We start from the raw sequence: 17,387 nt of genomic DNA, 5'->3' as shown, positions 1-17,387 counted from the left end.
AGTGTCCCAACAGTGAGTGACAGCGTTTTGCTCCACATAGCCCTAGGTGGCTGTGACCCACCAGGTCTCTTCCTCAGCTTCCCCTTGGGTTAAAATAGTCTTTTCTCCTATCCGATTGTCCAAAAGTTCAGTGCATGGTCTACCCTTCCCCTTCCTGCTTCAACTCCGCTCATTCCTTTCTCTCTGCAAGAGGGAGGCGCCTCTGTCGCGGGGTCCCCTGGAGAGGCATTCAAAGTGAGCAAGGGGCCTCCCCTCCCCCTCCCCCCCCCCCCCCCCCCCCCCGCCTTCCCCTGATTTCCTGGAAGCACAGCCTGGATTTCTCTCTCTCTCTCTCTCTCTCTCTGGCCTCTCACATCCCTCTCCTTGTGTGAGATACTCAGGGGACCGAATTAAATCGCAAATCTGGATTATCAAGGTTTAGGGCAAGCTGATCCCTGGAGAATTAATCCCCCGCAAAATGTCATCATGCAAAGAGAGATGACAGGATCCCCCAAATCCCCAGCTCAGCCGGGTTGCTGCGAGGTCTGCGAAAGTCTGTCTGTTAGACAGGTCTGTTCCAGCCCCTCACATCCTGACGTCGGTCTGTGCTGTGAGACGGAAGAGAAAGATTCCTCCCCATCTCCGCCGAGAGCGGGACACACCGGCAATGCAAGGGTTAAAATAAAGAATTAATCTCACACCTTCCTCCAAGTTTTTCTCGCTTTGAAGTCCACGAAGTAGATGTATGAAATGGCTCATCTGGTTCAATAGCGTTGTTTTATAAAATAAACATTAAGAAAAAGTGGAACCAGGATAATGTAATTTCCTGACCTGTGGCCACTCCCCTTGTCCACTGTCCTCAGACCATTTTGTTTTTAAGCCTCACACTCTTCATTTCTTCCTCCTTCCTTCCTTCCTCCCACCCTTTAGATCTTAGCAATGTATTCAGGGCTTGCTATGTACAAGGCGCTCTTCCAAGCATGGGGCTATAGCAATGAATAAAATAGACAAAACCGCCAGACCAGAGGGAGTTCATTGAGCTCAGGAGGTGTGTCTGGGGGAAGAGTGTTTGAGACACAGTGTAGGGCAAATGCAAAGGCCCTGGGGCAGGAACATACCTGTGGTGGTGGAGGATTGGCAAGGAAGCCACGGTGGCTGGAGAGGGATCAATGAGAAGGGCCCAGAGTGGGCCAGGGATTAAGCCGTGCAAGTAGGTTCTTAGAGGGTGTTGAGCAGAGGAGGGACATGATGCAACTCGCCCTTGAAAAGGCAGCTCCAGCCTCTTCTCTCAGCCTTTCCATTCCCTCTATGCACACACCCATCCACCCGCCCACTCATTCACTCACCTGTTCAAAAACTATTTGCTGAGCCCCTGCTCTGTGCCTGGCATTGTTCCAGGTGACGGAAAGAGAACAGTGACAAGGTTCTTGACCTCAAGGCAACTCAGCAGAATCTTCTGCAATGATGGGAATATTCCAGACCTGTGCTGTCCGTTATGGTAGCCACTGGCCACACGTGGCTCTTGAGTATTAAACATGGTGAGTGAGACTGAGGAACTGAATTTTATGTTGTTTTTATTATCGAGTAAAATTTTATTAATAAGTGTTATTATCAGTTACTTCAGTTCCATTGAAATCGCCCCCGTGTGGCTAGTGGCTTCTATCTTGCAGGGCTCGGCTTCATGCCACGAGCCCAGGATTAATCCAGGTCCTGGAAAGAGCCCGGCAACAAGGTCTTTGCGTTCTTGGAGGTTACATTCCAGTGTGTGAGGACAAGAAAACATGAAATCACTTAAGAGAAGCTCGAATCAAGAGGAACATGTTGAGGAAGATAAAGTGGGGCGGTTAGATACAAAGACACCTTGGGGACCGTGCAAGGACGGCTTCATTAGAATAGTCAAAAAGGGCATCTCTCAAAGATGGAGCGTCTCGGGTTGGGGCTCCCCGGGGTTCCTCCCCCATCAGAGAGTGGAGACGGCTTGCAGGAGGTTTATCGGGATTTTCCTCGGGATCAACACTACAGAAGGGAAGGGAGGAACCAGGATTGGAGAGAGAAGATGAACCACCGTGCAGGCTCAACAACCTCAGCTGAGCCCACGGGAGCTCTGGACGCAGCTCTTGCGAGTTGTCTCGCTTGGGTTGGACTAGCCAGGCCTTCAAACTTGGCCTTGGTCAGTCCTTGGCTATGGCCCTCCCTGGGAAGGAAACGGCCCTGGGGAAGGGAGGCCACTTTGAAGCAGAGGACATCTCTGATTTGGATTGACCACCAAAAGCTGTGTGCAGACAGCACTCCTGGAACCTGGGCAACAAGTCCTTTCTTTTTTTTCTTTCTTTCTTTTTTTTTTTTGTGACAGAGTCTCGCTCTGTTGCCCAGGCTAGAGTGCCGTGGCATCAGCCTAGCTCACAGCAACCTCAAATTCCTGGGCTCAAGTGATCCTCCTGCCTCAGCCTCCTGAGTAGCTGGGACTACAGGCATGCGCCACCATGCCTGGCTAATTTTTTTTTCTATATATTGTTGACTGTTTTATTTAGAAGAAAAAGAGGAGGGGGACAGAGAATACAGAAAATGAAAGGAGGAGGAAGAAGAGAACAACAACAACAAAAACAGCACCAAAAATAACAAACAATGTGAGTTTGCCTCTGGGCTCAGAGGGACACAGATTCTGTAATCAATTATTGATGTCTGCCGTGGGCATGGGGAAGGAATAATTGTAGCACTCTTGGCAGTGAATTTTTTACCCTCTGTTTATTACTAATTTATTTATTAATAATCTAATAAGTGCCTACAAAGGCTCCACCCAAATCTGTGATTTCCCAGGAAGAGACAGCAGGCTGCAACTATCCCTAAAGGTCGCTGGGCTGAGAGTGTGATCTCCCCACCATAAGACTCAACAACCCAGCCACCAACTTCTTCCCTGCATGTTTACCATCCCTCTCATTCTAGAAAGCGAAAAAAGGCCACCCCCAGGGTTAATTTAGGGCTCCTTTATTGGTGCTTACGCCACATGTTCCCTATGTTCTTCACAAAGGACCAGGTGATTAAAGGAGATGGGGGAGAGGGTGTTTCTAAAGAAGATTGTTTAAGCTTGAAAGACTAGATGAGAAAAACGAAGCATGTTCCAGCCTCCGTATGGCAGTCTTGCTCTGAAGATGTTTCTCCTCTCCCTGAAAATAGAAGCAAAGGCCAGAGTTCAAGTAATAAGTCTGGATTGGCTCAAAATGTAATGGAAGTGACTTTGTCCTGATTTTCTGGACTTAGAAGCTAGAGGGAGCAGCTGAGCCAACAGCAGTTAGACACCCCCTGCACCCACCTGGCTCATGGGGGCAGGTAGGTCAATGAACAAAGAGCCCCTTGACCTCAGCTCTGGTGACAGGTCTGGTGGGAGAGGGACCTGCAAGGAGACAGTTCTGCTGTGATGGGTAGAGTTGGAGGCTGACACCAGACATGTTCGTAGTCCCAGCCACAGACTGGAGACCACTGTGGGTGCATTTCAACATCCACCCTGTTAAGATGGTAGCCACAGTCTCAAGCCCCCTCCTTTGCCCCTTCCTTGTTCTTGGAAGGTAATTTTCACCACCAAGCTCAAGTTCAGGAAGGGTCACTAATTTGGTGTCATCGGTAAGCCACATGCGCTGTAAGGACAAATATTGGCAGAGTCACAAGAATGTTCCACCCTGGAGGCGAGAGGAGTGGGTTTTGTCCACACATCCAATGAGAGGGCTTCTCTTTACTTTCAGATCGCTGAAGTGACAGAGCACTTAGGGCAGTCGGTCCACGCGGGGGGTCTAGAGAGCATTCCCGCAGGCTGAAGATGCTGCCCCCAGCCCAGGTGAAAGCCAGACGGCAGAGACTAGAAGAAAAGTAGGGATGAAGCTGTCCTGTGGGGGTAGTTGACGATGTATGGGCTGAGATGGGGCAGGGGCCCAAATGACGAAGGAAGAGAAGTTAAACCTCATGTTTTCCTTGGCCGTCTACTCAACCACGGGGGTGATGGCTCGACAACATGGTGCCTTGGCTTCTGGGGACCAGAGGAGGACATCCTCTTCTCTAAGCTGTCACGTTCCAGTTGGAGAAAGTCTGCTTTCCTAATCTTTCACACCCACAGCTTCCCAGACTGGAGATTTGAAATAATACCTTTCTGAGTCTGAAAAAGTTGGCCCCTCCCCCCCTTGCTCTCCTGCCTGCCGGAGGAATCCAGATATCTGCCAGCCTTCCAATTTGGGAAGGCGTCCAATTTCCTGCCCCGGCCTCCCGAGCCCTGACTCCATTGTATCTTTGGAAAGTGGAGCCCACCTCGCTGGGAAGCTCGGCTACTCAGGCAGGCTGGGAGGACCAGATCTCAGCTTCCCATCGGAGAAGGACCCAGCTCTGATCCCTGCTCTCACCGTGGCATCAGCAGTACACCCAGGTGTGGTCCTGGTCGTAGTTGTAAGAAGTCGCACACCACGTAAGGTTCTCCTGGGATCCTTTGCTAGTGCAGTTATAATAATTCTTATTTTTATAGTTGAATGGGAAGTGGCAGGGAAAGCCAGGAACCAGCGAGGAAATTCCTAGGGAGAAGAAGGGTTTGAGACAGAGGTTATTTGCACTGCGGTGAAGGCTTGGACTTCAGAGCCCCGCCCCCGAGGTTCAAAACTGGGTGCCCTGCTCAGAGGCGCCCACTACAGGGATGATCTCCAGTGCCCAGCGCGGTGTCGGGCACACAGTAGGGCTTCGGTGGGTGTCTGTTGAGTACATGATTGCATGACCCCACCCACGGCCACCCTCTTCCCCAGATTACTGGTGTCGGCACAGAGACTCCACTTCCTGTCCTTATCCATGTTCTCCGTGGTGGGGCACCAGAGCTTGCTGTTTTCATCCTCAATGCATTCAAAGACCACATTATTTCTGTAGCTGGAGGGGAAGATGCAGGGCTTGCTGAAAGAGTTGCCCCCATACTCTGAAAATGATCACGGAAAGGTTACAGGTCAGGCAGAGCAGATGAAAAGGGTTTCTATCTAATCACACACAAACCACGTGCCACACTCTAGCTCAGGAAAGGCAACACGATGTCAAACCCACCCCGCAACTTCTGGGGGATGCTGTTGTTCCCCAGAAGTGGGATAAGTGAAAACCAAAGCCATCCGCACCCACACGGCTCACTGCCTGCATGAATATGACTTTCCTGCTCCATGGTCGTCTTCAACTTGACTCGACTAATAGAGAAAATTCTTGCCCGGGAAGAGAAAAGTTGCATATAACTTTATTGTTTACTCCAGAAACTTCCTGAAAAACTATTTAAATCAACATCACACTGTTCAGCTTTTTCAGTAGACTGTATCAAAACACTGTTTACTCTTAAAGGCTCTTTGAAACCCTGTCCTAAGTAACTCCACCTCTCCAAGACCACCGGCCCTAAGCCATTATATCGCGATATTTGCCCAATCTGAATCACACCCCTACGTTGGAAGACCCACCAGAGCCCAAGACTTCATCAATATCCTGCCTTTGCCCTCCCCACTTCGGGACTCTATTAAGACTCTGTCAAAGTAGTAATCTCCCTTACTTCAGGAAGAAATGGGTCCAGTGTTGCCTAATTAATAGGCTTTTTGGGTAGTGTTTTAAGGAGAGCCAGATTTTTAGTAAGAGGTTTGGGTTTAGAGGCGATGATAGCTGGTGATTAAGAGCACAAATTCTGAAGGTTAGACTTCCTGGCATCAAATCACAGCCCTGCCATGTACCAAATGAACTTCTATGAACCTCAGTTTCCCCATCTATAAAATGGGGTTAATAATCAGACTTATCTCAGGAGTCGTCGTGAAGGGTAAGTGGGTTATTTCATGTGAAGTGGTTAGAACACTGCATGGCACATAGTAAATGCTTACTAAAAGTTCCCTCTATTAGGATCATGATCATTGTAGTATCTAACAGCTGGTAAAGGCAACAGCAGAATTCTAACTCCGGTCTAACTTCAGAGTCCATTTTTTGACTACTGGCTCAGATGATAGCAGAAGAGGAGAACTCAGGTTTCTTAGGTACCTAGTATGGAACCACAACAGAGCCTGTATGAAAGTGAGCTCCAATCTTTACAAAAACCCTGTGAAGTCAGCCTTAGCATCCTTGTTTTGCAGATAATAAAGGTGACCAAGAGATTTAACAACTTTCCCAATGTCATGGGGGAACAAGAGCTAAAGGGTACCTTTTCTTGGGCATCTGGTGACTTATATAAATTCTAGTCTGTTATCCCATCAGAATTGGGTCTAAGGAGCTTGGATGGCATTAAAGATAAACAGAAGTTTAGATATCGAGGTTAGAGTTAAGTTACAATAAGCTTTGAAATGGACTTAGAACTGTATATTAATATAGTGCTATATTTTCATAAAATTAATATCTTTCTCAATCCATCTATTCAGTTTAGGGTTAAAAATTGGCTAAGGTTATGGGTATATTAATGATAGAATTTAGAGTCAAGAGTGGAGACAGAAAAAGAGTTGGACTTAGACAAAAAATTGGGTTAAGACCAGGTGCAGTGGCTCACGCCTGTAATCCTAGCAGTTTCAGAGGGCAAGGCAGGAGGATCACTTGAGGCTAGGAGATTGAGACCAGCCTGAGCAAGAGCGAGACCCTGCCTCTACATAAAATTAGAAAAATTAGCTGGGCGTGGTGGCAAGCACCTGTAGTCCCAGCTACTCCGGAGGCTGAGGCAGGAGGATCGCTTGAGCCCAGGAGTTTGAGGTTGCAGTGAGCTATGATAATGCCACTACACTCCAGCCTGGGTGACAGCAAGATCCTGTCTCCAAAAAAAATTAGGTTAAGCATTAGGACAAAGTTATAGTGAAATTTAAGGATAAAGTTGGTTTAGAGTTAAGGACACAAGTGATGGTTGGCTAGAGCTAGAATAAAATGAAGGTTTAGATGGAATTAGGATTTTTTGAGTGCTAAATGAAGAACATAATTAAGATTTTTATGCAAGAATAAATGTGCCCATGGATAAATGTATGCATTTTAATGTCCACAGAGGCCACAATGCTTACTAAGAGCAAGTAGGCTTTGGAACCACATGGACTTGAATTCAAATTCTATCTCTGACATTGCCTGCAAGTGTGACCTTGAGAAGGACATAATTTTACTGAGACCATTTACTGAATGGGTGAGGAGGAAAAGCATCTCATAGAGCTGCCATGGAAAGATTCAACAGGATATTGTATACAAAGCTTCTGCACCAGAGTCTAGCGCAGAGAGGGCATTGAATGAATGTTGGTCGCTATTCAGTTAGGTTTAGCTATAGAATAGAATTAAGACTCAATGTTAAGCTGCATTGAAGTGCAGGTGGGGTCCGTCAATGGGTGAAACTGGCTATTGTCAATTCCAGAAACAGAAATACCTAAAAGCCAGTTGGGGACCACAGCTCATAGTTGTAGCTCTCAGGACACCCGGTACTGGGGACTGGAGGACCTAGCCTTACAGGGCATTCCTGTCTCTGGGGCTGTCCTAGTGCACTCTCTGGGCAGACACTTGGCTCCTGGAAATACGCCCCCACCCTCCTTGCCCTGCCCTCCACCCTGCCCAGCCCCGCTCAGGAGGATCACTGCGTCCTCTCTCCTTCCCGCCACACACCCCATCCTCATCCTCGCTCCAGGGGCTCACCATTCGTTTCACAGAACTTCCACTGCTGCTTCTCGTCAAAGCTGGAGGTGACCGAGCACCACAGCTTTCCAAACAAGCTGCCCTCCGTGATGCAGCTGTCGTAGGACTTTCCTCGGTAGATGAAGGGGAAGATGCATCTCGGGTAATCTGTCCGGAAGAGCGTTCATCAGTGGCTCAACTGCTTCAAGCCATTCACAGGACAGAGTTATTTAATCATCAGCCAGTCAACCAACCATCAAAGTACAGGAAAAACATCAGGTTTGGAAGGGACTTCATGCATTCATTTCATCAAGCGTTTAGTAAGGTCTACTACAGAGTCAACCCTTGAACAACATGGATTTGAACCGCATGGGTCCACTTATCCATGGATTTTTTTCAATAAAAGTTACATCGAGTGCACCTGACTCTGCTGCCTCCCCTTCCATCTCCTCCAACTCTTCCTCCTCTGCCACTTCTGAGACAGCAAGACCAACCCTCCTCTTCCTCCTCCTCCTCAGCCTACTCAACATGAAGACAGCAAGGATGAAGACCTTCACAATGATCCACTTCCACTTCATGAATGGCAAAATATATTTTCTCTTCCTTATAATTTTCTTAATAACATTTTCTTATCTCTAACTTCCATTATCGTGTGAATACAGTGTATAATACATATAATGTACAAAATATCTGTTAATTGACTGTTTATGTTATCAGCAAGGGTTCCAGCCAACAGTAAGCTAGTCATCGTTAAGTTTTGGGGGAGTCAAAAGTTATGCATGGATTTTGTCTTTTGTCTCTGTGTACAAAAAAACCAGAAATCACATAATTGTCAAAAATGCCTCAGGCTTTGAAAAAGAGTAAACAATCTCTCAAATCCCTTTTCTCTTACACTTTGTTTCTTTTTTCCTTATTAATTTAGGAAAGAAAAAGAGAGAGAGAATACAATGGTTCCATTTGGTCAGCTGGTCTTACGATATCCATCCAGACAGCACCATTTTTAACACTATCATTATTATTATTACCCACTATTAGCATTGAGTGTCTGGCCTCCCAGGGCATTTTCTATGCACACATACGTATTATAACTTGTCTGCAAAAATATGGTCCTGTCATACACAGTCACACGTTCTCTCTTGTAATCCACCCTACTCAAAGCCCGCTGGCAGGGGACGCTTGATGCCACTTACCTTCGGTCATGCAGTACTTCCATCTGCCATCGTACACCGCTCTGGTTGCGCACCAAGGGGACAAGCTCCCTATTTTGGTGCAAGTGAAGTAAATAGACCCCTTGTAGGTGAAGGGAAAGACACATGTCTCCTTCTTATCTGAAGGACAGAAAGACAAACCAGGAAGGAATAATCACAACGAATGGGCAGACGATGCGTCTTGGTTTGGCTCTTGCTTTGGTCTGAAGTTCATGTCTCCCCCCAAAATGCACAGGTTGAAATCCTAACCCCCATGGTGATGGTATTTGGAGGAGGGGCCTTTGGGAGGTGATAAGATCATAAGGTCAGAGCCCTCATGATTTGGATTAGAGCCCTTACAAAAGAGACCCCAGAGAGTTATGTAGCCCCTTCCACAATGTGGGGACACAGCAAGCAGGTGCCATCTATGAACCAGGAAGCAAGCTCTTGCCAGAACCTGCATCTGCCTGTGCCTTGATCTAGGACTTCTCAGCCTCTAGAACTGTGAGAAGTAGATTTCTGTTTTTATAAGCTACCCAGTCTGTGGTGTTTTATCATAGAAGCCCAGACGGACTGAGACAGTTCTCATGGTAGTGTGAAGGCTACATGCCTAGGCTTAGCACCCAACTTCTTACATGTTAACCTAATTACATATAAGAATGTGTCCAGTTTATGTTTGGACCAAGAGAGTTGGGGAAGAGTTTCATAGATAATGAAGGCAACCAGGCGATATTGTTCCCCAAACTCCTGTTTCTCAGAGTATAGAACGGGTACCACTAATGTTATACAAGATACATTTTGGCGGATCACAAGATCACATTTGGTAATGCAGGGACACAGGTGAAATAATTTCGAAACACAGACTGAAAAGAAAAATCCTTTTCCAAAGGCCCTGTCAGTCCTTCTGATGACACAAAAGAGAAAGCTTCAATTTAATACTGGTATTTCTCTAATACTGGTCTTTCTAATGCTTAATAATCTCCCTTTTTAGCAAAAAAGAGGACAGGACTCAGGCTCAAAGCCTTATTCCGACAATAGTATCTAGTAGAATTTAATAATAGGATTTTGTTTTCCTGGTACAGTATTTATTTTTAGTTGTACTTCCTATTTACGGCAAGTGGAACTGCTTATTTATATTACAACTCTAATATTATTAATAACTATTCTTTTAAAATGAATTTATCAAAGTGAAGAAAATATTACATTAAATTATCAAATTTAAAGAAAATATTGAGTAAATAATGGTGCTGGTGGAATGCAGATGCGGCAAGTATTGAGTGGGTGACACTGGAATAAGTAAAGTTTAGGAAACACACCCTCGATCTTTTTACTCTTCTGTATGTGGACAAGAGCTTTGTCTTTTGCACAAAGTATTCACAGAACGTGTCACAGAACAGTGACTTGCTCAGGAAACAACATAGGTTCAGAAAATGCCACATGAAATAAAGTTAAATCTGTTTCCTTTTTTTTCTTTTTCAATTTTCATTTTTAATTATGGGTACATAATAATTGTACATATTTTGGGGGTACATGGGATGTTTTGATGCAATGGGTAATGATCAGATCAGGATAATTGGGGTGTCCATCACCTCAAGCATTTATCATTTTGTGTTAGGAGCATTCCGATCCCACTCTTTTAGTTATTTTAAAATATACAGGCCGGGCGCGGTGGCTCACGCCTGTAATCCTAGCTCTCTGGGAGGCCGAGGCGGGTGGATCGCTTGAGGTCAGGAGTTCGAGACCAGCCTGAGCAAGAGCGAGACCCCGTCTCTACTAAAAATAGAAAGACATTATATGGACAACTAAAAATCTATATAGAAAAAATTAGCCGGGCATGGTGGTGCATGCCTGTAGTCCCAGCTACTCGGGAGGCTGAGGTGGTAGGATCGCTTAAGCCAAGGAGTCTGAGGTTGCTGTGAGCTAGGCTGACGCCACGGCACTCACTCTAGCCTGGGCAACAAAGTGAGACTCTGTCTCAACAACAACAAAAAAATATATATATACAACAAAGTGTGGTTGACTTTAGTCACCCTGTTGTGTGACTGAACCGTTCCCACTTTAACCCCCCGTCCGCTGCCTGTCCCAGCCTCTGGTCACCATCGTTCTACTCTCTATCTCCATGAGTTCGGTTCTTAAAATTTTTAGCTCCCGCATATGAGTAAGAACATGTGGGATTTATCTTTCTGTACGTGGCTTGTTTCACTTAACATAATGTCCTCCAGGTCCATTCATGATGCTACAAATGACAGGATTTCATTCTTTTCTATTGCTGAGTAATATTCCATTGTGTACATGTACCTCATTTTCTTTATCCATTCATCCATTGATGGACACTTAGGTTGATTTCATATCTTGGCTCTTGTAAATAGTGCTGCAATAAACATGGGAATACAGATATCTCTTCACTATGCTCACCCCCTTTCTTTTGGATATACCCACCAGTAGGATTGCTGTATTATATGGTAGTTCTATTTTTAGGTTTTTTAAAGAAATTTCCATAGTATTCTCCATAGTGGCTGTACTAATTTACATTCCCACCAACAGTGTACGACGGTTCCTCTTTCTCCGCATCCTCACCAGCATTCATATTGCCTGTCTTTTGGATAAAAGCCGTTTTAACTGGGGTGAGATGATATCTCATTGTAGTTTTGATTTGCATTTCTCTGGCAATTAATGATGTTGAACATTTTTTCATATACCTGTCGGCCATTTGTGTGTTTTCTTTTAAGAAATGTCTATGCAAATCTTTTGCCCATTTTTAAACTGGATTATTTGATTTTTTTTCCTATTGAACTCCTTATATATTCTAGTTATTAATTCCTTGTCAGATGGGTAGTTTGCAAATATTTTCTCCCATCCTGTGAGTTTCTGCTTCACTTTGTTGATTGTTTCCTTTGTAGAAGCTTTTTAGCTTAATGTGATCCCATTTGTCCATTTTTGCTTTGGTTGCCTGTGCTTTTGAGGTCTTACTCAAGAAATCATGTCCTGGAGTGTTTGTTTCCCCAATGTTTTCTTCTAGTAGTTTCATAGTTTCGGGTTTTAGATTTAAGTCTTTAATCCATTTTGATTTGATTTTTGTATATGGTGAGAGATAAGGATCTAATTTCATTCTTCTGCATGTGAATATCCAGTTTTCCCAGCACCATTTATTGAAGAGACTGTCCTTTTCCTAATGTATGTTCTTGGCATCTTTGTTGTAGATGTGCAGATTTATTTCTGGGTTATCTATTCTGTTCCATTGGTCTATGTGTCTGTTTTTATGCCAGTACCATACTGTTTTGGTTACTATAGCTTTGTGGTATAATTTGAAGTCAGGTAATGTAGTTCTTCTAGTTTTGTTTTGTTTTGGTTTTTTTTTTTTTTTTTTTTTTTCCTCAAGATAACTTTCGCTATTCTGGGCCTTTTGTGGTTCTATATAAATTTTAGGAATTTTTTTCCATTTCTGTGAAGAATGTCATTGGTATTTTGGTAAGGATTGCATTGAATCTGTAGATTGCTTTGAGTAGTACGAACATTTTAACAATGTTGATTCTTCCAGTCCATGAACATGGACTATCTTTTCATTTTTTGTGTGTGTCCTCTTCAATTTCTTTCATCAATGTGTTATAGTTTTCATTGTAGAGATCTTTCACTTCTTTGGTTAAGCTTATTCCTGTGTTTTTTATTTTATGTATAGCTATTGTAAAAAAAGGATTACTTTCTTGGTTTCTTTCTCAGATTGTTCACCTAAACAGGTTTCTTTAATGAAGGACTCATCAGAAGAGTTAATATGCAAATAAGACTTCAAGTATAGAGTATACTGGGTTGTCTTTTCTTCACCACTCGATAGCTCTAGAGACTAATCGTTCCTGAAACACATCTTAAGAGATGTTCCTCTATCCCAAATTCCTCATTATGTAAGGACCCATGTACAATTATGAATAATTTAAAATTAATGCCTTTTCTTTCATCCCTCAGAGGTTCATACCCTCAGAACTGGGGTAAGAGCTTAGCTTTCTCATTTGGTAGTACAGGATCACAACTCCTTGTTTTCCTCCTTCCTTCCCTCCCTCAAAGATACAGTGATAGAGTACAATGAATGAGATATTCTGGTAGGTGATCTGTATGTGTGCAATAGATTGTGGGTGGACATGATGCTCCCAATTTCCTGGCTCAAAAAGTCCCAAGCAATCCTCCATGCTATTTTCTTTCTCTACCAGCTGACTATAGAGCAGCGATTCTCAATCAAGAAGGAGGAGTGACTATAACCCTAGACAATGTTTAGAGATATTTTTGGTTGTTACAACTGGCAGAGGGAGGGGACTGGTGGCTGCTACTGGTGCCTATTAGGTAGAGGCCAGGAACGTTGCTAAACATCGTATAGTGCACAGGACAGCTCCCCCCAGCAAAGATGGTGCTGAGGTTGAGAAACTCTGACAAACACTGAGCAGAGAACACTGAGTCCTTGGCAGATGGTGGTGACACAAAGCAGAAGGATCCTGTTCTCTGGATCAAAAATGTTTGATCTCTGGAAAAAAAATGTTTCCCACGAAACATCCACCTTGAACTAGTAGATGAGTTTGACATGAACCTTGATTGAGTTAAGCCACTCATGTTTGAGGGTCATTACAGCAGTTAGCCCTCTACTAACACAGATGGACAAGACACGATCTCTGACTTCAAGGTCTATAACCTAGTAGCCCCGTTCCTTGTTCCAGATTAGATTCTTACCCTGCATGATCTGAAATAGGTCATGGTGGGGATGAGGGATGTGTTGGGAGAGAATGGAGAATCCAGACTTCCTCTTTGAGCCCCACCCATGGGTTCACGCAATTAGAAATTCTTAAATATCATTTCCATGTTCCGCCTCTATTTTTCAGAACTGTTTGGTCTTGCCTTTGTGAAGTTTAAACCAGTTTAAATCTGGAAAGTGCTTAAAAGAATACTTGGAGCATGGCTGCTGCTTAACAATTATTAGCTATCATCATCATCAATGCTTTTTTGCAATCATAGACACCACTGAGTGCATGGGATCCTATGGTGGGGTGGGAGAAGGAAAGATGTCCCTGTACATGGAATTGAGGTTATTTTGGGGAATTGTTAGTAAGAATCAGCACGTAATGAATACTATTAGCCATCTGCAAAGTAATCCAGCAGATGGCCTAATCCTCTTACCTGGGTTACAATCCTCCATAATCCAGACCCTGCTGACCCGCCTGTTCTCACTCCCTGCTTACCATGCCCTTGACCTTACCCCATGCTCTTTCTTATCTTTGGGGGCTTGCTCATGCCCTTCATCCTACCCTGGGCTGCCTTTGGCTTCTTCCCAGCTTTGGTCCCTGCTACTCACCCATAAAGACTTGGTTCAGTTTGGGTCAATGCTCTTCCTCATGCTTATAATACTTATAATAGACATACTTACCAATTTTTTTAAAAATTATTTATGTATCTATCACTCCCATTCACGGTGAACTCTCTGAGTGGAGGGCCTAGGTTTTATCTATTACTGCATTCCTGGTCCATAACACAGAGCCTGTAACTTGAAGATCACTCAGTAAATGTGTATTGAATGAATTTTTCTGTATGTGCAGAGGGGACTTGGGGATACTGAATTTCAGCACAGGAGTGTGGGTGTGGTCTCAGGGAGGCATGACGGAAGTGAGACTACAACTAGAAAGTTGACACTCCATCAAGCATGTTGTTCCTTGTCTGAATAAACTGTGAGTTCTTAACCTTTTAGAAATTTGTCAGTTCCTTTGAGAACCCAGAACTTCTCCCTAAGAAAATACTTGTATGTCCTCTTGGTTGAGATGGCTGTGTGTTCACCAAAACCAGCTTCTCTATTTCTTCCCAAAGGCACTGCTAGACTACAATTCCAGACTCGCGTGCAGCTAAGTATCACATGAGTTATGGAAGTGGCAGGAAGTAAAGTATGTCCTGGCATGGCAAAAGCAAAACAACAACAACAAAAAACCTGTCCTCCATGATCCTCCAGGGTCTCTTTGACCCTTGTCCTCAGCTAAAAGCAAAGAATCCTCAGAACACTCTGAAGTCCTTGTGGACGGTGGAGCCCCCAGAGGGAACGAGCTTGGATCCCTGAGTGACCACGTGGAGCACTGCTCACCGGGTGCACCCTCATTGGTCTTTGCAGAAGCAAGAAAAAAAAACAGTATTTTGTTAACCTGCTGACAGTTTGGAGTTTGTTTGTTACAATAGCTATTCTCACTACCCTAGTAAATACACACTTTTTTAAAAATACAAATTTAGGTTTTCATGGACTCTAATGCTCATCCAATGACCCCAGGTTAAGAATCTTTGGAATAAAGAATGTGACCATGGAAGAGGGACTTCACGGGATCAAAGCACATGAATATGTGAGTGTTTCTTGAGCCTTATCCAAAGAGAAGAATTTCTCAGGCAGAAAAGGATTTTAATTGTGGAGAATGCCTCGCCATGGCTTGAGTAAACTATATATAATCAAGCTCTCTCTTTGTTCTGTTTCCATGCTTGTCACACAGCCTTTTGGTTGTTAATTTAGATTCCTAGATGCATTAAGAGTATAATTAGGGTGTCCAAGCATTCAGTTTATTGGAATTATATAGCCTGCCTTTTTAATTAACATAATCACATTTCCCCTGCCATGAGCTGAGTATTATGAAAGCTGCTTGTATCCATTATTTTATTTAATCTTCATAATAACCCCGTGAGATAAATGCCTTTATTTCTCTTTCACAGTCTGGGAACTGACTTCAGAGAGGTTACACTGCTTGACCAGGTTACAGAAAAGAAGTGACAGATCTGTCTGAGGTCTAGCTGAGATTTCTGCCAAGCCATCTCCTCTCTACTTGGTTCCAGGAATCTTTCCTTCGGTCCATTCATTCTTTTCCAGTTTTTTTTTTTTTTTTTTTTTTTTTTCTGAGACAGAGTCTCGCTCTGTTGCCCAGGCTAGAGTGAGTACCATGGCATCAGCCTAGTTCACACCAACTTCAAACTCCTGGGCTTAAGCAATCCTTCTGCCTCAGCCTCCCGAGTAGCTGGGACTACAGGTATGCGCCACCATGCCCAGCTAATTTTTTCTATATATATTTTTTTTTTAGTTGGCCAGATAGTATCTTTCTATTTTTAATAGAGATGGGGTCTCGCTCTTGCTCAGGCTGGTCTCGAACTCCTGACCTCGAGCGATCCTCCCGTCTCGGCCTCCCAGAGTGCTAGGATTACAGGCGTGAGCCACTGCACCTGGCCCTTTTCCAGTTTTTAAATGCCCCCCCCCCCCATTGTTTTCCAGCATACTCACCTCCATTTGTCTCATAGGAATAGAGGAGAAAGGTCGTCCACCCCAACAGGTAACTGGACCATCGGTTCATCTTGGCTGGCCTCTTCCCTCTGGATTGGAAGAAGACAAAAATTTTGTTCCCACAGGTCCCCTTCCTCTTCCCACTAGCTCCCAGGCTTGATGTCATGCATGCTCTTTTCCTTTCTATCTCCAGACAGTAATAATAAAAAAAAAAACAACCTTATTTTTGCAGGAGAGAAAAAAAGTATTTACAGTCATGCAGTGCATGATGACATATTGATTAACCGTGGACTGCATATACGTTACGGTGATCCTATAAGATTACAATACTATATTTTCTCTGTACCTTTTCTATGTTTAGATATGCTTAGGTACATAAATACTTACCACTGTGTTACAATTGCCTACAGTATTCAGTACAGCAACATGCTGTACGGGTTTGCAGCCTAGGAACAATAGGCTGGACCCTAAAGCCCAGGTGTGTGGTAGGCTCTGCCTTCTAGGTTTGTGTACGTGCACTGTATGATGTCAGAGTTCTTAAGCTCCACACACCACTTCCCCTCTATGGGCTTTTGTTTTCTCATCAGTAGAGTATAGGTTAATAATTCCTGCCTCTCACAGTGGCCACCAACTGGACCTCGATGTGAAAATGCTTTTCAATTGTAAATTGTTCGTTGCATTTACGAATTATTAAAGCAAAGATCAGGACAGTTGCGGGGGGGGTGGGGGGACATCAGATGGCACCAACTCAACGAATCCACATAATGGGCTGGGAGTCAAAAACCCAGAGCCAGTGATTTAAGTCCTCCACAGGTAGGTGGCGCCACTGAGCACCGGAGTCACAACAGCCTCAAACTTCTTTTTCTCCCAATGACTCTGCTGCCACGCGGAGCCTCTTTCCCATTTCTCTCGTGATTCTTCCTTGCAGCCGTTACTCCCAACCACCGCGCCGGGCCTCCAACGGGCTTTTTCTGGGTGACGCCTCGTTCGCCCGCCTCCTGTGGACGACTCTGATTCTCGCTGGCTGGCGGGGCAGAGTCTGGGGTCGGACCTGCCTGTGACAGCGGAGGCGGAACTTTCAGGTTCAAATCCCGGCTCCACCGAGGACGGGCTGGATGACTAGGGTGGGGGGTGGGAAGTTACTTAAATTCTCTAAGCCTTGACTTTGCCCTATGGAAACGTGGGGATGCTAATCCTATCTACCGCTTAGGCTTGTTCTGATGATTAACTGCCACCGTAAAAAATAACAGACAAAACTCTTTAAGTGCTACACGCTGCTCTAAATTCATAATAATCTTGACAGTGAGGAGCCCAGTGCGGCAGGTATCTAACCCAGATGTGCG

General features: G+C 44.5%; 1 protein-coding gene across 1 annotated transcript; it reads right to left on the bottom strand.

Annotated features, from left to right (window-relative positions):
* Window positions 1-4,371: 4,371 nt before the first annotated feature.
* On the bottom strand, window positions 4,372-16,114 carry ELSPBP1 (epididymal sperm binding protein 1). Its single transcript, XM_069457974.1, has 5 exons — window positions 16,037-16,114; window positions 8,775-8,904; window positions 7,606-7,752; window positions 4,760-4,918; window positions 4,372-4,529 (listed from the first exon to the last, which is right to left on the bottom strand). The coding sequence occupies exons 1-5, from the start codon at window positions 16,112-16,114 to the stop codon at window positions 4,372-4,374; spliced, it is 672 nt and encodes a 223-aa protein (XP_069314075.1).
* Between the last annotated feature and the right edge of the window lie 1,273 nt (window positions 16,115-17,387).

The sequence above is a fragment of the Eulemur rufifrons genome, chromosome 24, assembly GCF_041146395.1.
Source record: "Eulemur rufifrons isolate Redbay chromosome 24, OSU_ERuf_1, whole genome shotgun sequence".
Taxonomy (NCBI): Eukaryota; Metazoa; Chordata; class Mammalia; order Primates; family Lemuridae; genus Eulemur; species Eulemur rufifrons.
Note: the sequence above shows the minus strand (reverse complement) of the source record. Positions and strands in the feature narration are given on the sequence as shown.